General features: G+C 39.5%; 1 protein-coding gene across 1 annotated transcript; it reads left to right on the top strand.

Moving 5' to 3' along the window:
* Positions 1-558: 558 nt before the first annotated feature.
* On the top strand, positions 559-25,428 carry mtnr1bb (melatonin receptor 1Bb). The gene is made up of 4 exons (XM_026372231.1): positions 559-766; positions 23,859-23,977; positions 24,089-24,433; positions 25,006-25,428. The coding sequence occupies exons 1-4, from the start codon at positions 559-561 to the stop codon at positions 25,426-25,428; spliced, it is 1,095 nt and encodes a 364-aa protein (XP_026228016.1).
* Positions 25,429-25,744: the final 316 nt, after the last annotated feature.

Raw genomic sequence — 25,744 nt, 5'->3', positions numbered from 1 at the left:
CAGCGAGTAGCAAATTAAATCATAAGGATCCCCGAAGCGCTGCAATGGTTTGACATTTTAGAAAGCAGCCTTGTGTTTCTTTTTTTTTTTTTTTTTTCTCCAACGTGGGCGCATGCAGGCGGACAGGCGTTAGAGATGACATCCAGCAGGAAAGGAACACTTGAAGAGGATGAAGACCATCACTATGAGTGCCCTGGACCTTCTTTGAAGAAATATTCCCTAAATTAGAATTAATTTACAGTTCTTCACCGGGGAGGAGGCGTGGCACTGCCGCGTGTCCGAGCTGTTGGCGGCACATGATGACTTTTGTGAGGAGATAAAAAAAAGAAAAAGAAAAACGCCAACAGACCATGTAACTCTGGGTAGGTCACATATGATCATCACATATCAAGAACTTTTATTACCTATAAATTGCAGACTTGATGTGCGCTCCTCTTCAGCTCGGGGAGGCACCCAGGGGCGCTCCATGTTTCATCTAGTACGCACCAGTACCGGCGGTACCTGTGGGACATAAAGCACACTTGGGACTTGTAAGCAACGTTGGGTTGTGGCCCAGTGATGCCGGACACATTCACACTCATCAAGAACCGGACAGAGCCGCGGCTGGGGCAGCTAGAGCGCGCACTGGCCACCGATGGGAGCGCCCGCCCCGCCTGGGTCATAGCAATCTTGGCCAGCGTGCTGATCTTCACCACGGTGGTGGATGTGCTGGGGAATCTACTGGTGATCATCTCGGTGTTTAGGAACCGCAAGCTGAGGAACTCTGGTAAGATCGATAAAGCCTCACAGTGATGTAGCTTCATTTTATATAATCACAGTAAATTGGTGGACGCAGCCACTACTGATAACTCAAAACTTAAACTAACTAATATTTTACGGTAAAGTGGCCCCTTCCTTCTCCAAAATGTTTCTGTTTGTGCTTGTCTACGTTTACTGTTCTGATTTTAGACTATTATTATAGTAAAATCATAAATCACAAATGAACCCAGTGGCAAAAATCAACCCAAAGCAACTTTCATATAGCTTTAACATACACCTTTAACCAATTTAATTATTATTGTAATTTAATTGTCTACTTTTAGTTGGATTAGGATATGAACTTCAAAATGCAAAGGCTGATTAACATCCATCCAACAACCAGAGCAGTGTAGACTCTGTATCTCTTGCTCAAAAGCGAGGACACATGGTTTCTGAAGGACACAGGGATAATTTCCATCAAGGGATAGAGGGTTGACGACTGACTGCTGGCCAGTTGTCTTTCCAACTTTATATTACACTACAGAACTGCCTTCAATGATACTGTTAGCACTACTATAGGAGCTTGGCGTCTCTCTTTCTTCTTGGAGTCTTGTTCAATCATAGTCTGGCTCACACTTGTTGTGTTAATAAGCACAGGTGAGTCCTTTTGAAAAGCTGAATGCAGTTTTTCTGATGAATTTGTTCTTTGTGGGATGCACCTATCTCAATGTGTGAAATTACCCAGGAGGAGGTCTTCCCTGCAACTATAGTGACGCAGAAAGCCAAATCATCATAAAGTATGGAAGAACTCTTTTATTTATCCCAGCCAGCAGGAAGTAACCATCTTTCTTTTACAGTAGCTTGTTGGCAAAATGCCAACTACTGCTTTTCATTTGAACATATCCTCGTATTTGTTTTCACGGGGAAACATTTATACTCTTATGCTTGAACACACGTTTTCATCAGTTTGATGGACACAGCGATCACTGGTGCGCTTGAATGTAAACCTGTCTTCAGAGAAAGACACCCATTCTAGGTGGATTTTTAGTGTTTTTAAAGTGCGGTTTCAGAAAGACTCCGCTTATTCAAAGCACTGAATCGCCCTCAACCAAGGTTATTTATTTATCGAAGGTGTAAAGAAGTGGAATTGAAAAAGTTAAGAATTTGTAAATCAGGAGCAGTATGTCAAGTGGGATTTGATTGGTGTGTTGTGTGACCTACAAACATCCATTTAAACATGATCTTGTTAAACTTTATTGCGTTGTGTCCAACATAAGATAGCTGCTTTCACAGGGTTTTACGTAATCAAACTTCCTACATCTTGAGTGAATAAGACGACCAGAGAGCATGACCCTCTCTTACCCGCTCTTAAACATATTTTAAACTATAGAATGTACGATCTTTACACACTTTACAACACTCATCAAAACGCTATAGTGAATGCACACAGCCGCATGATTCTTGCAAGAATCAAACCAAATCTAAATCTTATACAGCACACACGGTGGTATTCCATTGAAAATCATTACATTAGATAAGATCTCAAGTGCTTTTAAGAGGAAGCACTTGTAACGTGCATCATGTGTGATCATGATGATATTTTGCTCAGTAGGGACCTTGACACAACCACAGGTCTCAACAGGAAATTTCACATTGCAGGATAAATAGCCTGTAAAAACAATTATCTGCGACATATCGTTATGTCTTCTCTTTGAACTAATAGACCAGATAAGACTGCCTAATGCAAAATTAGATTTTACAGCTAAATAAAAATGTCCTGCTAAATTTCTCTTCAAGTTGTGGGTTATTGTTTTATTTAAGTATTTCTAACCTTGCTATAGCCTTTGTATCTAGGAAGAGTGGCGTTAAAATGTATGTTGTGTTCCTTTTTGCCACTCACACCGTGCGTTTCTGCCTTAAAGTTGATCTCTTGCAACCCAAACAGCCCACTCAGCAGTTCAAAATCTGCACCCAACACACAGTCATGAACCTGAAGAACGGCTATTGTAGACTGAAACAACCCACTCAACGGTTTACACGGGAAAACACGTGACTCAACAATCATCAGCAGGAGCAGAGGGAAAGATATGCCTATCCACCACAGCCGTCACAGCTTTGCATTAGTCCCTGCTGGTGGTAGAGTGCGCAAAGTAGACTGACCACTGAGTGTTGGCTCACAAGATTTCTCATCAGATGCTAGGCTGCTGAGTGATGACTAACTGATTTATTCTCACCTACCCACGACAGTTATGTATCCTCATGCGATAGTAAATATTGTAGTACAGGCTCATTATAATTCTGAGAAAGAATTTGCATCAAATTCATGCAGATCAGACACTGGTTGTGTAACTAAGCTGAATTAGTTTGACTGTAGAGGGGTTGCACTTTTTTTCTATTATCTTTTCACACAACTCGTTGTTTAAAGGGCCACAGACACGTCACACACACATGCATTCATGAGCCATTAAAGCCATTTATCCATTGAAATTTGTCTTTTTAGAAAAAAAAAGAAGCTTTGACTCATATGCATGCACTCTACACATACAGAAGTGCTCCTACATTCAATGAAAACACAATGCATATTCAGAAATACACTGTTGAGTAAGTTCACACACGTAATTGTCACATTGTGCTTTTTTGTGTGTTAACCCCCATGAGATTTGTTTTTGAAACAACTAAGCTGTTGTGAACCTTCAAACAAAGTTAGACAGTATCACATATTACACAGACTCTCTTCAAAGAGAGTTGGAGGGGGGGATATGATTTACATCATATATTCCCTCTCCTTCTCTCTTCAGCTACTTTTCTCTAAAGCTTTCTGCCTCTAGTAAAAGAAAATTGTTAAAATATTCCTTTGCAGCATTAAAAGTGCAGTGTTTCACATCCCGTTGCTGCCTCTATCACGATGCTGAAGCAGAAACCAGTGTCTTCAACTGTCTCTCTCCATGGTGCTGAAACACTTCAAACCCGAGGCCTTTCTCAATCAGTGTTCCTGTCTGTGCTCGTGTTGGTGTGAGACATCATTAGACGCTGAGCCAAGCAGACATTCCTGGCACACTTCACCTACTGTCAAGGTGCATGGATCAGGAAAAGCAAACCGAAGGATCAAATCTCCATCAACACCTGCAGATTATCAAACGGTTTTATTGTTAGACCAACCCGTTTCAGCTCATGGCCTTGCTAGACTTTATGCTTTGCTCTAACATCTACAATTCTGAAATGCACTGACATCCAATCAGGTGTCAATTAGACAGACCACATCTAGGCAAGTTGAGTCCAGAACAATGTATATACAGTAGGTGGTTTTGCTTGAGCATTTCACTGAGGGGACTTAAACCAACAGCAATGACATCTCTCAACCACAACTTTAAAGCCACCTGGTGGTTCTGTGCTCTGACAAAGTGCCTCAACTTGAAGCTTCACTAACACGACTGTTTGCTTTCAACAGTTACCAGCATTTTAACGTAAACTGCTGTGATGGACGTGGGTCAGGAAAGACACTCTGACCGGTCGGCTACCATGCAGCCTCATACGCAGCAAGTTGTGACTGTTTTCAAAGCAAGCATACGTGCATGGTCTTAACAGATACCTCCAGTCTGGTTTGTGACAACTGGCTTGGAACGTTTAGAAGTGTGTAAACGTGCAACTGAAGAACTGTGAAAGAACTTTAGTTCCTACTGGACAGATTTTTACGTCTTAGCACTGGGAATTTCTAATTCTGCATTTCACATTGTTACTTTTTAGGCATTCGGTTGACACATTAATCCAGGATGTCTTCAAAACCTTGTACAATAAGTATGGAGGATTTCTGTGTCTTACTCTAAGACATTTTGACAGGATATATGACTGTTGGCAGACCATTACAAGGACTCTCTCTGAACACTAACACCATCTTGTTAGCCTGTCTGTACTGATAATTGTTACCAAATGTATATTAACTGTCAAATTGGGCAATACGCTAATAAAGGCCAGGCTGTGCAGTGATTTTAAGAGAATGAGGACAGACAGCTATTCTCTTTGTATAAAGAGGAGAGAAAAACGATGTCGGTTACACATTCACAAAGGATTTCTTTGATAAACGTCAGCTAGATCTAAGTGTGATGAGATATATCATCCCGTTGTGTCATTATCTCAATATCACAAGCAAATTTGTACATTATCAAACTATTAAGTGCAAATAAAAGAAACAAACAGAAAAAACCCGTCTCAGTTCACTTACAAACCGAAACAAGACAGCTTCAGTGTTTCTCAGTAGTGGTTTGATCTTTACTGTGTGTGGACTGTGTGTTGCCATTTTATGAGAAACAACTTAGCAAGAGTTGGGCATGCAAAATCAGGAGTTATCTACATGAGTGGATAATGACGTTAAAACTGACTTTATTGTTGATTTTCTCTGTGAGCAATAATCGATTGGCTGTTTCTAAAAAAAAAAAAAAAAAAATCATTTCTTCTCCTCTCATTGAATTTTTAACTGCTATGATAAGAAACAAAGAGGATAAAATGAAAACTGTATCAAACATGCTAGAAATAAGGACCACAGATAAAACAAGGTGGGAGATATAAAACATACTGAACATATAGTAGCATGTTTCCTGTGAATTTAAAACACTTGCCAACCTTGATAGCAGTAGTTTGAAAGGTGCATATTCTACACCGGTAAATCTTATGTTATTCCTGCTTTGTTTAAATCAAGTAGACCAAGAAACTGCAGAAGATTTTAGCTGAGTAACATTTCTTAGCCTTGATCCAGCATCTCTTCTCTTCTCTGTAGTTTAAAATGGCTTTCAACATTCTGCTCATGATTTTAAAGCATAGTTATGCCCTTCACTTCCACTTTGACCCAGCAGGCATCTTCAGATCCTTTTTTTTTTTTTGGTTTCTACTATAATTTATCCTCCCCACCAAGGCTTTTTGCCATGGGGGCACTTGGGTGTTTGATTTTAATTCATTAAAATCAAAACAGGAGATCAACTCGCTGAACAGGTTGTCAGATCAATCAGATTTTGTTTTAACCCCATGGGGCTTTCTCAGATTTCTGATGCACAGTTAAAGAAGGTCCTCCAAACCAGACAGCTGAAGGCAAGTTCATACCATCCACTCAATGATCAACTGGAGAGTTTTTATGTGCATAATAGAGAAGAAGGATAAAAAAAAAGAGAGCGAGCAATCACAGAGCCTGCTGAATGGAATGAATACTGTAGAAGAGTGTTAAGCTGTAACTCAAAAAAAGGGGGAAGAGATAGAGATTAGACACAGGGGTTCTGTTACTAGGCTGATTTGAATTAATCCATTTACTTCACACTGAATCATTTGGAGTCACACATGAAAATTGCATCTGACATCCCATTATACATCCCATTGTGACAAATATTAGCCACTCTGCCTCGTTCCATCGTGTACTTTTGTGTTGAATCCATAGGAGAGCTGAATTGCCACTGATCTATAATGCATGGGAGGAGAGTGTCTGCGGGGCTTTGGGGGATTTTCTGTGTGCTGAGGCTTTGCCATATAATTCTTTCATCAACTGGTTATACTGTTTTTTTTTTGTCTTAGTGAGTATTTAGGCAGAAGTGAAGGTTGGACATGACTGCTGGGGATGTTTTCAGCAGCTTTAAGTGCTCTGGGAGTCTTCTTCTGCCTGAGTTGTGCCTAGACACTGTCCTGTATCTTTTGGGTGAATCATGACTTCTGTAATACCCTTGAACGCAGACAGCTGGATAAAGGAAACAGGACGAGCACAGACCAGCTACATGGAGAGGGGTTAGGCTTCAGAGAGAGATGCAGAAGGAACAAGTTGGAAACAGCTCAGAAAGAGAAAAATGACAAGGACAACGGCAACAAAATAGAGAAAGACAGCCCAGTGTTTAGATAAGAGAGTAAAAGGACCGAAACTCCTCGCTGTGAAAAGTAGGAGAGTGATGGTGTTTTAAAGGGAAGAGGCGCAGCCGAGACAATGTAAGAAGTACTGTCATGTGTCATCAGAATCACCCAGTTGTTATCAGTACTTTAGTGCTGAGATGGGGGAAGATTCAGTAGCACGAGTTTGCATTTGCATTCACATGCACAGCAACTGAGATTTCACTCTATAATCTCTACAACCACAAACATGATAAATTGACTCATTTAATCTGCAAAGCGATTGGTAATTTAATTCCTTTATTCTTTATCAAATATCGTAATGCCTGTGTCTCCCCATATCCATAATGCATGCATTGTGATAATTTGAAGCGCATTATGTAATGTTTTTCTCAAAACCCTCCGGCAGCAGTGGGTGAAGAGGGGTAAGAAGCAAGGGATTTGAGGAGAGGAAGGAGGAGAAAAAGGAGGATGGAGATAAAATGGAGAAGAAATGAGAAATCAAAGGCAATCTAGGATGAGAAAATGAGAATGGGAAGAGGGAGGGTGGTGTCGTAGAGATGTGCAGAACTGGATTCATGCAAATGACTCCACAAATAAGACAGACAAACACAATGTTTGTTTCGGGCAGTTGCAGCGAGACACAGCGAAGCAGAAAGGAAGCCACTTCCTAATCTACTCCTGGAGATGAAGACTCGAATGTACATAAAGATTTAGAGGCCAAATGTGAAAAGTATGATACAGATTTGAATGCATCTGGGATGTTACTTCATACTTTACAGAGGACTTTGTGTTCAGAGTGCAGTTTGACTGGGATGAAACACGTCTGTTTTACTGGTAGAAATGTAACATAGGTGATGTTTGAACTGAAAACGCTCACTGCACATATCAAATAGCCAAAGAGATGATATCAAAATGCACATCTTTATTTTTGAGAAGTAATATTTTAATTCCCAGCTAACTGGAGCACTAAAGATTAACACACTTTGATATGAAATGAATGTTGTACTGTCTAAGTGCCATGTTTCAAAGAAAATTAAAAGATGAAAAATGTTTTCATTCAACTAGTTTTCTCTTTGGTAAAAGTCAAGAGATATATTAGATGCATCTCATTAGAGATAGGCATATAATCAGCCTTTGACAAAAATAAACCAGGGATTAAAGAAATATGTGTAAAGCGAACATCATTTTCTTATTTATGTCAAATACTCTGAATTGAATACTTAATCAGATCTTATTGATATTGATTCATGCATAGTCTAGTTTTCAAAATTGTAAATGAAGAACCTCAAGGCTCCCCAGGCAAAATGGAAATTACCTTACATCATACATAAAAAGAAAATCACTTTCACCTCTTGAAAGTTTTTAAACTTTTTCTTCACACTGTTGCTGATTGCTGCAGGTGAATGTGTTCATAAACCCGAGCTTACGGCCAACCCTTTGTCTGTTCAGCGAACATAATAATAGTATGGTTGTGTTGTGGAGCCACAGGTTTGTTAGTCTTTTGTTTTTTTTTAATCAATGAAGGGCTACATTTAGTTACAGAAAGCGGCTGTGCAATGCACTAGACTGTGAAACTGCAGACCCAAGTTTGACTTCAGAGTCCCTTGTGTGGGATTAGGCAAGAAAAGCACTTTGGTTAAGGTCAAATAAATATTGTGTTTTTCTTTACAGTTTACAACCTCTCTCTAAAATTACCACATTGCTGTAAGTGTCTAAACATGACTATAAAAATATTATATATGATATTTTGGTGCAAAAGAAAACTAGATGTTGTAAAGTGGGTGTTTTGTTTGGTTTTAATTCAGTAAAAACATATTTGCAGCTTATACATGGAAATACACAATCATTTGGGTCATACTGACCTCATGAAATATATTTTTTTCCAAAAAAGTCACATGCATAAGGTTAAATAAGCAAAAGTGATATTCACGAGTAAACACAAAGTCATTTGTCTCTCCCAGGGGGGCTGTGTGTCCTTTTGGTTTGTGTTCATCAAACAGATGACAGCTCCCAATCAGAGTATGTTTGTAGCTGTGGTATAATTTGGCAGTGGGGGCAGACAGTTTGAGTACTCAAATGCAGTGCATCCAAAATGCCAGGGTTTCTGATCAAACACAGAATGCCCAGAGAAATTAAAGCCCTTCAAAAGCTGCAGTCAGTCCACTGCACACAATTCTCTAAGTTACGACGTCTTACACAATCAAAGTAATTGTATATAAAACTCCTTGGTGGCGTCACAGTCAGTAGTATCAATAGTAATGTATCCCTCTGTGCAATGTAGCTTTAATGTAGACTTTTATTTTTGCAGTGTTCACTGTAATAATGATGAGCTAAGACAGCTTTCTGATTTAATCATCATGCTTTGCTTTATAGTTCAGTGTGCACTTCAAAGGTCAATCTGGTAGAACTAACACGACCAGTGTCGGCGTGCTGAAAAGCCAGTAAGCCACAGAATCACGTGTGTCTACCAAATAACATAGTGTTACACATTAAAGCACATGCCTTTTAGGAGGCCAGGCCCTTTTGCCCAGCAAAGGTTAGACAGCTTATATTTATCAGATTTTAATACATCGTACTTTGCACCAGCTTTTATCTTAGCATCCTAGTGTTGAACTACTTCAAATACCCTCTGAGTTTAGAGACAGACTGTGGTATATCTGCTGTTAAACCTCACAGCCTTGGCAACATGTGCTGCCAGACCGAGCAGAATGCCATTTTTAATGTGAAGGAATAGAGGAGAAAATGGACAAGGCCCTGTGTAGCTCATTTTAAATGTGCGGAGAATACTGAGGCTTTAGCTTGCCTGAGGCAAAGTGTCCATGAAGTGCATTTTGAAGGTGGATTGTCCTGACCTGAGTTTGTCTCCTCGCTCAAACAAAAGCTACCAACAGCTGACAACTTCATCGAATGCACGCACGACTTGTTGGCTCAAGATGCACACAAATAGTTTGTCATATGTTATTCACTGTACAAGATATTCAGGAAGATTTGATGTGGTTTGAGAGGCAGCTTGCGCTGGATTAACAGCCTTGTGAAAGATAAACAGTTGGCAGCAAAACCTGTCTTTCCCTCATAGCCTCTTTAAATCTGACCAATAACTTTGTCTTACTGAGCACACAGTCAGAAGCTTTCTAGTCGTGCACGACTGTCTAGAGAGAACAGCCAGCTACACTTACTGAACCTCCCTGCAGTCAGGTCTGGGATTTAACAACAGTATTCTCATAATATTCCTAGTGCTCACTCAGGGATGATGTTATTATCTTGTGCATATTGTCAACCATATTAAACATGCTTTCAGACAGCAACCTAGTGCAAAGGTCCCAACCCATGGGGCCTGCTCATTGACTCAGAGATGCTGTCAAACAGGTAGTTTCCCGCATGAAGGAAAATCAACATAGCAGTAAAAACCCATACACATATTTAATTGGTATGCTGAGTACAAATCCAACAGTTGTAGTCACAACTTTTTCTGCTTAAAATTCATATATATATTATTTGTTTGTAATAATGTAACTCATCACAGCAATGGGAAATTGTGCAGTTAAAATGTAATTAGGTTATTTTACTTAACCTGTTAGGTGTACTCGTTGTTAAGTCACCACAGGTGAGGACATTTTGTGATTCCTCTCACAAGTGATCACAACAGTGAAATTGGGTTGCAACGCGCAAGTGTGCCGTTCTGTTTGAAAACACTTCAATTACAACAAGACGAAGACAACATGCTGCCGGGCATGTGTCACCTCTGCATCTTCGGGAGACAGGAAGTGTAATCACACCTCATAGAAAAACTAATTTGACCTTCGAAACATGGCACTTACAGTAAAGTGCATTGACAGACCTGAACATTATGTCTGTGCTCTGTTGATTCTTATGCATTCGCACTGAAGGTCAGACTAGATAACCAGTGCCAGAGCATCCGTAATGTGGCATGCATTAAAGATACAAACTGAAAGCCAATGACAAGGGGCTGGAAAAAAATATATACAGACATCAACACCTTGTGTTGCTTATTAAAAGATTCTTGATTCTTGTTGCAGCAAAAGAAATGGGGACATGATTAGCAGAGTAATTAATCACAGATTGTACTTTCAATCACAATTGGTGGACACTGCAGCTTTAAGACCATTGGAGTCAATAGTTTATCAGAGCTATAAACAGTTCTGATGATTCATTTTAGGTAGAAAGTTGGACCTTTAATCTCTTCCATCCATATGTAAGTCAAAGTGACATGTTTATGAAGTCCACAGTCACAGACAGCCTGAGGCCTAACTGAACTAAGTGGTTGCTTATGGTGCCACAGCAACCACAGGTCCACACAGAGCGTGAAAAACATAAAAAGGGGATTTTCAATTATTTTGCCAGACACATTCTTCAAATTATATATTCAGAGTCAGGATTATTCTGCATTGTAATTTATTCTTGTTGCATCTATTACAAACAGTCTCTTGGGGTTCTTCTTTTCACTGAACTTTAAAACAGCAGCTATAATCATTGTCTTTATATTAGCATTGTATCGCATGATTACTTGTATGTCAAACAAGTTGCTTATAAAGATAAACCTATTGAGGATACTCGCATAACTCGGCCTCAGCTCCGCAGCCATGTTGCATTATTTTGGTTTTTACCCAGCTGACTTTATTGTTCTGGCACAGTTTCATTGTATTGTTGTTTACAGCTACACCCAGCACCCAACAACATACGGAGAAAGTTGGGAGCGAGTAGCCACACATTATTAAATGTGTGTGATTAATATAATCACACAATAAAACATGTTGACAGATACTTTTGTTCTGGCTTTTGAAATGTATTTCTCACTCCTCTGAACATTTTGCATATTAATATTGCAAAATATTAAATTATTATTTATTAGGAAATAAAAAATTTACTTAGTTTAATTGTCACATCTGTGTATTAGTGTTAAGAGAACGTAAACGGGAAAGTACATGTTGTTAATTGAGGATTTTTTATAACCATAAAAAAACAAAATGAGTATTTTCATGATTCAGAGTCCTCTGCTAAAGAAACACATAGATGAGTAGATGAGGAAGGAGGTTGCTGATGGTGCTGCAGCCCACAGTTGGAGAGCAGCTAGCCTTGTTGGGCAGCAGCCTGCTGGGGCCAGCAGCAACATCATCACCTTTAGCCAAGCTGATGAGGACTGAACTGCTGGGAACCAACAGGCAGAGCTGACTGGCAGTATATGCTCTGCAGTTGCCCATCATCGCCAACCACAGCTACAGAAAATCACTGTACTGCTGTGAGATTTCCCCGTTGCCTGTTATTATTCATTGGACTATGTTGCTAACACCAACACACAGAGGAAAGTGTAGACGTGGTTTGACGAGAGGAAGTTTAACATTTTTCCTCAAAGATAAATTCAGGGAATGCAATAGTGCCACGTGGAAGAAGAGACCAGCAGAAACCTTAGTGTAGGTAGAAATAAGATACATCTACAGCAATGGTAACGTTCTTCTTTCACTGGTCTACAACATCTGCCAAAACCCTCATAATCAGCTGCGTTGTGTTCTGGCTCCAACACGGTTGTCTGGTGTTGATCATCTAGTCGATGCTTGTGATTCTCCCAGGTGTGTCTCAGCACATTTCAGCAGAGTCCCTAAAATGGCTCTCTGCTCTGATTCCAAGTCTATTTTTGACAAAAGTCGTTTTTGATAAAAGGCAAATCAATTCAGGTTGTTAGGATAAATAATTCATAGTGAAATATAGAATAGAATCCTAATAATTATGTACAAAGGAAGGTGGTGTGTGTGTGACAGGTGGATTTTTGACTGCAGTATAAGGATATTTGACAGAATAGTCATATGCTGATGGGAATATTTTTCACTCTCTTCATTCCAATAACATTAAATACAATGGAGTCGTATCACCAACTGCTCATTTCACCTGCCTGGTGAGCCCCAAAGAGCTGCTTTAATCTCTGGCTCTTTGATACTGTCTGAGCATAGTTCTCCATCGGAGTGTAGCGATGTTAGAGAGGGCTAGAGATCAATTTGAGCTTCCTGTGGATGTCACTTCACATGACTCATGTTGGATGAACTTAAACTTTCTGATGCCAGGTCCTTGAAACTTCCGATGTTTCTCTTGTGATTTCCCACCACATCACTGCAGGCTCTTTATCCTAGGATCCCCTCTCTCTCTCTCCCTCAATGTCTTTAATAGTGTTTTAATGAAGGGACTATAAGGTTTCTTAATTAATCCTCATGATATTATCAGCATGAGTTCATTTATAATTTTTTGTGAGTCGCATTTTTGGAAAAATAACATTTTTTAAGAAAGGAAAACTACATTGTCTCTTTCTCTGGTACTCTGAGTAACCCGCAGACCACTCTGTTTTCACAAAGACTGTTTCTTTGGTAAAATGGAGATCCATTGAAATCAGTTCACAGCAAGGTGAGAAAAATATTCATTTCCACAGTTCCACTGCAGGCCACCTCCACTAGCGAGCCCCATAAAGAAACTAGCCTACTGTCACATTTCCCTTTGATTTTGAAAATATAAAAGTGCTTTGGCGTCAAGTTCAGGTACTGATTTTTTCAGCCTTTTTTTTTTTTTTCATTGGCTCCAGTTCTCTTATGTAAGATGCAGCAGTCGTAAGCTGGTGCTCTCTTATCAAGCCAGTTTCTCCCAGTTTGTGTTGTCTTTGACAAATCGTGAGACATAATTTGGCAGTGCCCATTTTCGAGAGCTTTTCACATGAATTCTGGCTCATAGTGCATTCGCAATGCCTGACAAAAGACATTCAAAGTTTTTGCTTCATATTTACTTTTACATGTATTATTTTACCCAGCAGACATTGTAGTGCATATACTAAACTCCAATTTATACTATTGGATGATGTATCATGTACAGATAAAGTTGTGTAACAGATGCAGAACAAATTGAATAAACAAGTCAGCTTTAACTTTGATGACTTAGCTTTTAAAACATATATAATGTTTGACATTATCTTGGCAATGTATTGTAAAAAACATGTCATCCTATTGTATTGTGCTGAGCCCATAGCCTGACAGTCTTGTACTGTATTGTCTCAAGATTTCTAAACAATTATCTGGTCAGACATACACCCACTCCATCCCATCCAAAAGCACCTCTTTGATCATCGTTTTTTATTCATTTAACTGTAAAGAAATGATTCCCGCTCTGTGAAGAGACAATTTTGCCAAAGGCCTGAGTTGGACAGTCAAAGTGTGAGGGCTGACTCTGCATACATTTGTGAAATACTGTTGCTCTTTTCCTAATATTACAGAAAGCAAAAGAAGGGAAACACAACAAGACTAAGTCAGTTCATGTACTATTAACCCAAATTCAAGATTGCTGCTTCACTTATTGTCACCTGAAGGCAGTGAAATCCAGTGATTCACCCAGCACAGTGACAACATTTAGCTTTAGTTTGGGATTTCTGTTTCTGTTCGTGGAGAGGTCTGCAAGACAAGCCTCAAAGTATCACTGTTAATCCAGAACAGCCATATGTAGTTTAGGAATGGTCAGACACTGTTTGCAAGGTAAACACCACTCATGTACAGTGCCCCCTTGTTTAAGATGAACTTGATTTCTGACATGAGGTGTAGCACACATGTTTGGATATAAATAATTTTCAAAACATGGCTGGTGTATGAACTGTGATATGCTTTTGCTAGTTGTTCAAAACATGATTTGGACTTAAGTACAGTTGATGCATGTGTTATGGTCAAAGGTTCAGTTTCTACAGCAACGTGTGGGTGATGAGAAGCTGAAGGAGATATGGAGACTTTATGACGTGCCCCTAAGGAGTAGGAGGAAGTCACTGGATTAAGTTGGAGTAGGACTGAGGTCTTGTTGTGCATAACAATACACAAATACGTAGGCTTTGTCACCAAAAAGCTGACCACCTTCTTCTGCTGCCTTCCTCCAACACCGTAGCAGTCCTTTGTGAGTCTCTCAACAAATTCCTCTATTGAAACCTAATAATCATTAACATCATCAACTGCAAAATTTCACACCCCTTCCCCCTCAACACCCTACACCGCCTCAGGTCTTTATACAGACGCCGGGATGAAACCAGCTAACCTCTAACAGTACCTCTCATGACAGCTTAATAAAGGGTCAGACAACCCATTCCAGTTTGGTCCATACCTTGTAGACAGAATGGACCCACCTTGAATAGGCAGTGTAAAAGGGGGCATAAGTACTGTAGCTTTCAGACAGGGGAGTGATTTCCCTGAAATATTTTTTTTTCAGACCTTTTCTCTGATGTAACTCCAGCTGTGCCTCCTCTTGTGTGTATGGTAATGGGGTCACGTTTTCTGGACATCACATGATACAGAACCATCTGTCTGCTCAGTGCGTCACTACTAATGCTTTTTTTTTTTTTGCTTTTGCTGATGTTGTCTGGATTGTATTCGTATAGATCTGTTATTTAATGTAATTTAATATTTTATTTAAATCATATAAATAGTGACACCTGCAACTAAACAACAATTTCAGTCAGTTTGAGAGTAAATGGTTAGTCTTACATAGAAATGTCTACCATGTGGATTAGATGTAAATTATATTATTGCTGTTAACAGCATTGCTGGGGCAATACATCCAAAAAAACATTTAAAATACTTGGGTAGGCAGCAGATGTATCGTCCTGTGAAATTTGCTTCAATGCAGCGCAATAATTGAGCTCACAATTTGTCATTTGGAAATAGGTGCATTTCCATCAGGGAGTTGCTGCATGGTAAACATCTATTTTGTGTAGACGTGTAGAAAAATATCTCTAGAGGCATGTGGTCCAAAATAAATGACTGTGTATGGCAAAAGACATCTCCATTTCCTATCACACGACACAACAGATAACATTGAATCATTTATGTACAGCTTCATTTTAGAGGTATAATTTGCCCACGTGCAAGCAATTTATTCCAGCTGTACAACTGCACTCACACAGACGCACAAATACATTGGCACAGTGTTTTCTGTATAGTCTGCTGTTCAGTGGAATAAGTAAGATAAACATAAGCACATTTTCTGACATGACTGTGAGGTTATACTGCATCGAACGTCCTTAATTAGTTCTCAGTTAATTACTATACTGTAGATGCCACTGTGTGAGGTTTGCATTTGTTCTTGCCGTCTTGTTCTGTTCAGCCTATGATAAAAATAAATGGTCAAGACACTGAACTCTGAACTCTCTGCACCCAAAATGCAGCTGCCTGTCCACAAAGAAAACTTATTATTATTATTCTATGCAAAGCTGGTGTCAGAGCAGAAGCTGGCCAACAGCTGAATCATACTGTAGGCACTAAAATATTCAGTTCCTACACACTTTTCCTCCAATGAGTGTGTTCATGACTCTGGGTCTCTTGTTTAAGAGTAACTTAACACCAGCTTAAATACTTGCTCAGCATCTGAAGAGCTTCAGTAATGTAGCAGTGATAGAGTGAAGTGGATGTGCAGGGTGATCAGAGGTGTAATGAGACTGAAACTCTCAACCAACAGAGGTCAGTGGAACTGCTTTGTTTGCTCGGTGTAATACCATCAGATGTTCAACAAGATCAATTGGACATGCTGTGTGTAGCTGATCATCCACAATTAATGTTGCTTTCTTAACCTTTACAAAATGGTATTTACATGAAAATTGAATAAACATAATGGAAATGTAACCACATCAGCAGCAGATCTGACAACAAGCAATATGAACATAGCATGGATAGCATGTTGGTGTAATGAATAGCGCCGTCGTCGCACAGCAAGCAGGAGCTGGGTTGAATCCATGGGTCAGCCAGGTCGCTCTCTGTTTGTAGTTTGCATGTTTTCCCATGCCTACGTGGGTTTTCTCCAGGTACTCTGGCTTCCTCCCACTGGATTAGGGTTTTTTGAAGTTGAAACAAGGCAAGTAGAATAAAATGAGGCTAGAAATAACAAATTCAGCAAACATTGAAGATTTTTTAAAAATACAGTATATAGTTTAGACTGTTGGTCTAAACTATAAGACAGTCAAATTGAGAGTACATGGATATATTGCAACATATTTCTACTTAAAACGTAACCTCAGGAATGTTTGCACAATGATTTCAACCAGGATCAAGCCAAATCCAGTATGTACTTAGAAAATTTTGTCAATTAAATCTGGTTATGATAAGAACTATTTAGTACAGGAAACCCAGTAAAACACACTCAAACTTTGCTCGTATTTCATTTCGTCATGTGTTAAGAGTGCTCACTTGTGGCCATTTTCTCCACATACTGTAGTAGCAACATGCTTTCAATCAATTTCAAACTGGCAACATAGCCGTACCATCCACCTTGTCATCTTTGTGTGTGTTCTTTCTTGTTTCTTCTCAAGAAAAAAATAGCCAGCGAGGTGAAAAACAGCTTTTGCCACATACTGTGAAAGCAGGATTATTTTGGAGCTGGGAAGGACGTTACTGTGTCATATTGTTCAAAATAAACACTAATTGGCTGAGAAATCTGAAGTGCAGCTAAGTGAAAAGACAAAATAAAGAACAGAGGGTGGTGGAAGGACTAGAGAGGTTTGCTTTTCTCTCCCTTGTGGGCCAGACTGAGACTGGCATGTATGAAGAGGCAGTCAGCAGGGCAGCGGAGTGAGGAAGTTGTGGGCATTCAGAATCTCTAACATAGACAGACATTTATCTCTGTGCAGAGGAAAGACTCTGATGTTTAGTGGTGATGACAGCAGTCTTGCCTTCACAACTATGAGAACATGTATTACTTTCTTATCTTATGGTCTGTCACCAACCTATTTTCCCTTGTCTCCCGTTGCTAACAGTCACACCCTCCGCTGACCTTTACTATCTTTTTCCTCCCTCACACTAATTTCCCATTTCCTTCTGACAGCTTTGTTCATTCACCTCTGCAGACTGAGTCAGTCAATACCACACACTCTCTGTGTGTTTTTGTCATGTTCAGAGGCGACAGCTTCATTATAAAATAACAGCGCTGTTAATTGTCAGATCATGTCAGGTGAGAATTGTATTATTTACCCACTTTTAAGGAGTTTTGTAACCCACTTTTAATGTAGCCATGCCACATGAAAGTGGAACTTTTATTATCCCTGACCACTTTTTCCCTCAACATCACTGCCTCTGGATTTAGTCCCCCTTCTCATGCCATCTCCTTTTTTTTTGCCCTCGTTCCTTCACTGAAAACACATTTAAATGCAAACACGGTAAATCTGCCTAGCATGTCCTCCCACAGGAAAGGCATTAAAAAAAGCAAATGAGACAAAAATCATTGCAATCTCTTTCCTTAGGGCATTGCCTTCGAAGTTGGAGGGAAAATGCACAAAATCATTTTGCTTCTGATATTGTTTATTATATTAATCACTCACACACACTCCCCTGACAAAGAAGATTAACTTTCAGTCAACATTTTCATATGCAATTATACACATGTGAATAACTTTGTGAAGAGCCGTCCAAACTTAAGTCTAAGGAACATCCATTTTTGCCATTAGGCATAAAAGGAACAAAAGCAATCACTTTACTATGTGTTTTATTCACTTGCTCTTTGACTTGCACAGCTAAATAGGTTACTGCTGCAAATTAGACACTACGCTTGTATTTGGTGTCTGGAGATTCATAAAAATGAGGAATCTCTGAACAGTTGGTAGTCCAAATTAAACTCCATTCCCAGGGGTGTCTGGGTAGGTAAATTAACTTGTAGTCTAATCTAACTATACTTGACATTGCTCCAAACCTTACAACAAGATTACAGCATTTAAAAATCAGACTCTCATCTATGAGTATTTGTGATATGTGATCATCATCACAATCCATGGATGGGTGAAAAAGAGATAGATGAATATTTGTCATAGGTATGTCAGGACGCATCTGTGTGCAACTCCCACACGTAAAACACTTGTTTGCTGCTTTGTCAGTTACATGCTGCTCCCTGTCAGGCTGATGGCTAAGAAAATAAAGCAGCCAGCTCTCTCACACACAGAGACCCAGATTTCCTGGGTCCATGCCAGTACAGTGCATGAGTAGCAATGGCTGGTTATCTAGCTCTCATGCATTAGCATGATTGCATGGTCTGCTGTACAGTATGTATTACAAAAAGCACTGCTCTGTTCATTTTTGGTGCCAATTGCAGTGCCATTTGGTTTGCTTTCTTTTAGCAGTATTGATGCATGCCCATAAGAAACAGATGTAGGTTTGAGTAAACAAACTATTCAATCCTTTATCTCTTCAATGCCTTTGTAACAGTTAGTTAAACCATCTCATTTCATAATACTTTTATACACGATGTTTCAAATTTAACATTAAGTGTAAAAATGACTTTCCAGCTCATTACCTTTCATACTAAATAAACTCTTACAAACAGTGAAACAAACACTACATTTGAAAAACAAATCTGGGCTTAGTAGCCTACACAATTATGCCGGAGCAAGAGCCCTGTAACAACTGTACAGCTAAACAGGAATTTATGCATTGCTTGTTATTTTTCACATTGCCTGTAAAACAGGGATCATTTAATAGGTCAGCCATTTCACCGTTTAGACCCTGAGGGCATAGCCTGTTTAAAAGGAAACACGGCTTTGACAGCTGTGTGATAACTGTCCGAGTACTTTAAAACCTGAGAACAAGCAGCCGAACTGTCACAGTTGCAAATATGCTGACGTCTGTGTTGAAGGTGACTGAGTTCAACATTTAAATTGAATGTGAAATCCTATAATTATCAGAAAAGCTTTGTTCACAGTCACTTGTGATTCAGCGGAGATCTGTTTTTATGGGAAAAGGTTTTGAGTAGACGATAGCTGAGTAGCCTCTTTATTCATCAGAAATCATTTTAATAGAAACTGTCACCAACATTTTTAGAAAATGTTTAACATTAAGTGATTTTTTTCTGTGCCTATGTGAATACATCAAAATCCAATCCACACTGCCTAATTCCTTATTATGGATTGATGCACTTTTATTTAATGTTTTCCTGTATAATTTAAATTTAATCCCACAAATGATCCCTCTCTCCGGGCTGCTCATTGCATAGTATTATTAAAAGTAGGTCTCAGTTACCTAGTGTAGTTGTTGGAGCATACATTTTATCAAGCTGATGCAAAAATGTTCTTAGTTAATGATCCAAAACTTGACCAATAGTAATTATTTGCAAGGTCTATTAACTGTGTGCTTTCTCAAAATGATGACGGGACATGTTATATAGGCATATGTGTGTGGGAAAAAGCACAAAGGCAAGTAAATAAAACAAATACTCATTCAAACAGAGCAGGAAGACACGTAAGACAACTGTAAGAAATATGTTATATACAATTTTAAAATTTATATAGATAGAAGGTGAAGTCTAAATATTTACTTGCACTGAGTCTCAAAACTCCTCCGTGTGAAGACTGCCTTAGCTTCAAGGTGAGATCATAGCACAAGCTCTTTTATTGCTCTCTGTTTATTTTATACCTCTGTGTGCATAGGTTTGTGTGTCCCTCCTCCTCCTCCGTGCTTTATGAGTCTGTCTTCATTTGTTGATTTCTGTGTTGAAGAGGGACTCACACGCCCACACAAAACATGTGAGGCCATGTCAGTGATGATTAGGAATTGTTTCCCTTTTCATTGTTTAGCACGTTCTTACTCACTGCCACCAATATTTAGTGTATTTTGTTTTAGGATGGGCTCTGCTGTTATCGCTATGAATGTGCATGCATTGATGAGCCCTTAACTATTCATCATATGTGGTTGGTTGGTAATTGGTGCAGTTCAGCACTTTGATTAATCAGAATACCTGTAAAACTAATACAAAGTCTGCTTTGGCTTGTCCCAAGGCCTCATGGATAATTTTAAATTCCTATTTTGTATAAAGTTGTATTTTCTTTGTGCAAGATGTGCATGAGGTTAGGCTTATAACTTAAGGTGAATATGTAGGTTTTCCTAACTTATAAACTCGTGATTTGTTCTGACATGATGTTTTTCAACTTCAACTTGAAATGATGAGTTGAATGAACAAACTGCTGATGTACAATGCATATGACATTTCTTTGGATTTAGCATTAAGCTTAGTGCAAAAAATTGTAAAATATAATGTACAGTACATGTTGTGCTACTATACTGTAATTATAGTTTTCATTGCCCTTCAAGCTATCTTGCATGTACAGGTTAATTATTTATTTAAGGCAAAATATTATATTGCACAAGAACATCTTAAAATTGAAGTGGGCCTGAGTTGGTCATGGCCAGTCACAGCCCCTCTTTTCATCTTTATTATAAACAGTCTTGTGTGCTGTAGCGCTCTGACACTTTAATGATGGAGGAGAAGAGTCCAAAGCAATTTCCACATAATAAAAAAGCACATGTCCTTTTACACAAGGTGTTGAATTAGTCTCTCCACTTTGTGCAGCGTGGTGCATAGTGACAACTCTAAGTTCACACCCACACCCCAAAGCCACGCTACAGTCATAGAATCGGCTCTGTTTGCAGTTTCCTGGTTTTCTGCAAAAATTGGTCAAGAAATGTGATCTGTTCTTCAGTCACAAATATCAACAAACACAACATTTCCAAGATGATTAAAACATTTTCTTTCAGGTTTATTGAACACATCAATTCATCGTACAGAATGATGCTGGGCAAAGTAGTGGCAATAGTTGTTTTAATAACCACCTTTGGTGGCAGTTACCATAAGCAAGCACTTCCTATATGTGTGAATTAGGCCTGCACAATGTCCAGGAGGAAGTCTGCACCATTCCTCCTTAGAGAACTTCTTGAGCTTGAGCTCAGCCATATTCTTAGGAGATTTGATGTGTAAATCTCTTTTGAGGTTATTCCACAGCATCTCTGTCCCGTTGAGGTCTGGATTGTGTCTCAGAAGCCATTCTGTAGTAGACTTAATTGAGTTTTTCGAATTATTGTCCTGCAGTATCACCCAACATCCACTTAGCTTTAGAGCATCTGTCAATGAGCTGCCCTGACATTATTCTGTAGGATACCTTGATAAACATACTGTAGGAGTTCATTTTCCCCTCCATGATGGCAAGCTGTTCAAGGTCAGATGCAGTAAAGATCATGATGCTCCATCGCAATGATGTTTTCATGTTGGTTCACGGTGCCCTTTTTACACAATGAGTACTGCTGCAAACAACTCAGCATCAAGGTGACCTTTTGCGAACTTCAGGTGCACTGCAATTATTTTTTTGGGAGAGAGTATGTAACACTACATATGGCATGAGAAGCTCTATGTACATACTGTACTATACTGAACCGTTACAGGTATGTGTAAAAACTGTCTCTGCATAGTATAATAACATACTGTTTCCACTAGCACTATGAGGTTTTTATAGTTGTTCTTAATAAAGACATTAAGGATCAGAAATTAGTTTGTGTTATTATTTTCGGCACATTGTATTTGTCAATACAACGTGTTCTATGACAACTTAATGCAGAAAACCACAAAAGGTTCACATATGTTTTCTTGTCACTGTATAAATAAATCTCAATCTTTAAAATGGTTTGAACAGATTGTACAAGGCGTATGAATACCCCAATCCTCAGGTAACACCTGAGATCAAGACACACAGAAGAGAGGTCTTCATGATCCAACATTGCCATTATTAATATCTCAAACATATATTTATCCTCCAGATAAATACAGGAACAATCAGTAGCTCTTTGTGCATTGTGAGTGTAAATGCTGCCCTGTAGATGACCTCTGGAGGCATATGTAGGCGAAACATAAGGTGAGCCACAGACGAAAGACCTAGAAGATGTAACAGTAAGACCTGTCAGTGTTTTGCCCTATTATATCTGCAATTACTTTTCCAATATATATCTGTTTAGTGGTGTTTTTGCCAAACAAGCACAGTCCTATGCCTCCAAGTACGACCTACTCAATCAGAGACACGTATCAAATTATTATTTATAGCACATGAATATACAGTTAGTTTTCTCAAAAAGGATTTTGCTTTTGATTAAGTTCTCAAAGACTCTGAACAGCTACGGAAGAAAATGTGTTGTAGAATTAATGCCCCAGATAATCATACTTCATCTTAGTTAGATCTTAGTTAGTTATCTTAATTCAGGTTGTGATTGTCATTTTACACACCTGTATGAATGAGAGTGGATGTCAAGTTCGCTGATGAATTAGCCAGTAATGGTGACGCATGGGGCGTGAGATTTTGGTGATTAGATTAACCAGGCAATGTTTTGCTCCAACTCCAACTTCATCCAGTCACACCTTTCTGCTCCAGAGCTGCATATCGCAGTGGTCCTAGTCTTCGTTTTTTCTCCAGCTTCTCATCACCAACACCTTGCTGGAGGACTCTGAATGTGTGACCATAATATTTTACACTCATGTTTTCCTTAGAGCGCATCAAGTGTAAAATCACTGCATTCTTCATTCACCACTAAGGTTTTGAAAATGATGTATATCTGACATGCATGTCACACGTCACATAAGACAAAAGGATCAGTGTGCCCTAATGTCACAGAGGCCCAGGTCCTGTTTTCTTTTGCTTCTCCTTCTACTCTGCTTGTCCTTCTACTCTGTCAAAGTGGCCAAAGAGAATGACAGTGGGACAATCAGCTCTGGTGCAGAAGCTAGAGACCTGTGGTTTGTAATCTCAACCCACACTGTCATCAATCACACCAAGCTGGACATGGTTAGATAGGCTGTCAGCAAACTGAAAATCACATGCTATAAAATGTCTAGTGTTTGCCCAATTAGAACAATGCTCAGCACAAAACAATGTGATGTAAACTGCATTTTCTGATTACCTAACTCAAATTAGATCATTGTCAGAGAGAGAATCACTGAATCGAGAAATGTGTCCCAATCCAATTTAAGTTGCATTACTGAAGCTTTGTGCAAAATGTGCATGTAGCTGTACTGTACTGCACCAACACAGGTGAACACGGACAGAGAATGACATTATCCTTACATAATGTCAGCCTTAAAGAGCAGGTAAACTGCAAAATGAATACAGGAATTAAATATGCAAATCGCATGAGCACTTTGAACACCCTCAAAAGTGGATAAACTCCGCTCTTGTTTTCTGTTGTACAGAGCCACCAGGGTTGAATGTACTTATCCATGAGCGCATGCAGGCAAATCCATTGTGTTGAGCTGATAAGATGAAGGGTAAAATCATCACTGCCACATTAGAGGGTGAACTATGTGGTAATAGAATAGTATAATTATGGTGTCCTTAGGATAATAAAACATGATTCATCTCATGATCAGAGACCAAGGTACTGTAAACTCTACAGTATTCAAGATAACTGTCTTGTCTGTCTGTTGTCTGTGTGTGTCTTCCTTTCCAGGCAATGTGTTTGTGGTGAGTTTGGCGTTTGCTGACCTTGTCGTAGCCTTCTACCCCTACCCACTCGTTCTCTATGCCCTCTTCCATGATGGATGGGCACTGGGAAACACGCAATGCATGGTAAGACCCCATCTGTTTGAGTATGCTTTGGTTTTCTACATCTACAACAACAGTAACCCCATTCTCAACGCGCTCTGACGCAAACACTGTGCTCTCTTTCTTTCTGTTCAGGTCAGTGGCTTCCTTATGGGGCTGAGTGTCATTGGTTCCATTTTCAACATCACAGGGATTGCAGTGAACAGATACTGCTACATCTGTCACTCATTCTCCTACAGTCGGTTGTACAGCTATCGCAACACTCTGCTGTTTGTTGCCTTAATTTGGCTGCTCACCGTAGTGGCCATTGTCCCCAACTTCTTTGTTGGTTCCCTACGCTACGATCCTCGAGTTTACTCCTGCACTTTTGCCCAGAATGTCAGCAGTTCCTACACAGTGGCGGTAGTGGTGGTTCACTTCCTGGTTCCGATTGCAGTGGTTACTTTCTGTTACCTCCGCATCTGGGTACTTGTAATTCAGGTCAGTCCCCCTGCTTCTCTGTATAGTTATTTGGGTTTTTACAGGCATATAATGTGTAATAATATGGTTTTTGAATAGCATCCCACAGGTAACCAGGTCATCCGTTTTGAGTAATGCAGAAACCGCTATGGACCAAGCAATACAATCTATCAGTCCTCCACGGTTTGTTCGAATTGGATCTAATAATGTGGGAAATATTCTCATTCCAAGTTTTTACATTTTGACCTTTAACTGTTGACCCCTTTCTGGATGGCTCAGTGTATTTTTTAGGGAATGCAGAACTGACAAAATACATCATCACATCACTGAAAATGTGTTTGTGTGCAACATTTGAACTCAGCATCTTGATCTTTGATACCAGTAGGTGTAGATTCAAAATAAACTCTAAACACAGGAGAGTTTTTGTAAAGTCAGTGCCCGTGATTTAAGCTGAGATTTTCTGTTTGATAGATAGGTAGACCACATCCCTGAAGTGGTTTCCTGTGTGATATCTGTGTGATTCTGTTGTGTGTGAAATTGAGTGGCTTCCGGCATCACTTACAGTGTTTCATTTATGTTTTACCAATGTCCAGGTGCGACGAAAAGTAAAGACTGAAGAGAGCCCTCGTCTAAAACCAAGTGACTTACGAAATTTCATTACCATGTTTGTGGTCTTCGTGCTTTTTGCCATATGTTGGGCCCCACTTAACCTGATTGGTTTGGCAGTGGCCATAGATCCGTCCCGTGTGGCTCCCCATATCCCTGAGTGGCTTTTTGTGGTCAGCTACTTCATGGCCTACTTTAATAGCTGTTTGAACGCCATCATCTACGGCTTACTCAACAGAAATTTCAGAAATGAGTACAAGCGCATCGTCACCTCTGTCTGGGTGACTCGGCTTTTTGTGACAGAGACTTCGCGAGCCGCCACGGATGGCAGGAGTATGAAGAGCAAACAGTCACCACCACCACCGCTCAACAACAACGAGTCAGTCAGAGATCGCGTGAACAAAGAGTGAAATTTGAATCCTTGAGCCTGTTCCATGGTAATTCCTGTTTCCATGTGATCCAGATGGTTGTGCAGCTAAAGAGGAACAGATGAAACTACATACATGGCTTGGTTTTCCATTGGCAGACTTAGTCTATTAGTCATAGGGGGGAAGAGGAACATGTTTACATGCTGTGGAACAGTTTGAACAAATAGAGCATATATACTTAATGTGGTGAGTTCCCAAAAGTTTATCATTTGACAGATAAACTCATCAACTTAGTTATACTGCTAAATAAAGAGTTTTGAATTTCCTCTGTGATTCTTAAGCATAAACAGAGCAGACA

Source organism: Anabas testudineus, chromosome 14 (assembly GCF_900324465.2).
Source record: "Anabas testudineus chromosome 14, fAnaTes1.2, whole genome shotgun sequence".
Classification (NCBI taxonomy): domain Eukaryota; kingdom Metazoa; phylum Chordata; class Actinopteri; order Anabantiformes; family Anabantidae; genus Anabas; species Anabas testudineus.
This window is presented reverse-complemented; position numbering and strand designations above follow the sequence as displayed.

Coding starts and splice junctions, on each gene's coding strand:
- mtnr1bb (XM_026372231.1), top strand. CDS start 559: ATGCCGGACACATTCACACTCATCAAGAACCGGACAGAGCCGCGGCTG. Junction 767..23,858: donor CCGCAAGCTGAGGAACTCTG/GTAAGATCGATA, acceptor CTTCCTTTCCAG/GCAATGTGTTTGTGGTGAGT. Junction 24,434..25,005: donor TCTGGGTACTTGTAATTCAG/GTCAGTCCCCCT, acceptor ACCAATGTCCAG/GTGCGACGAAAAGTAAAGAC.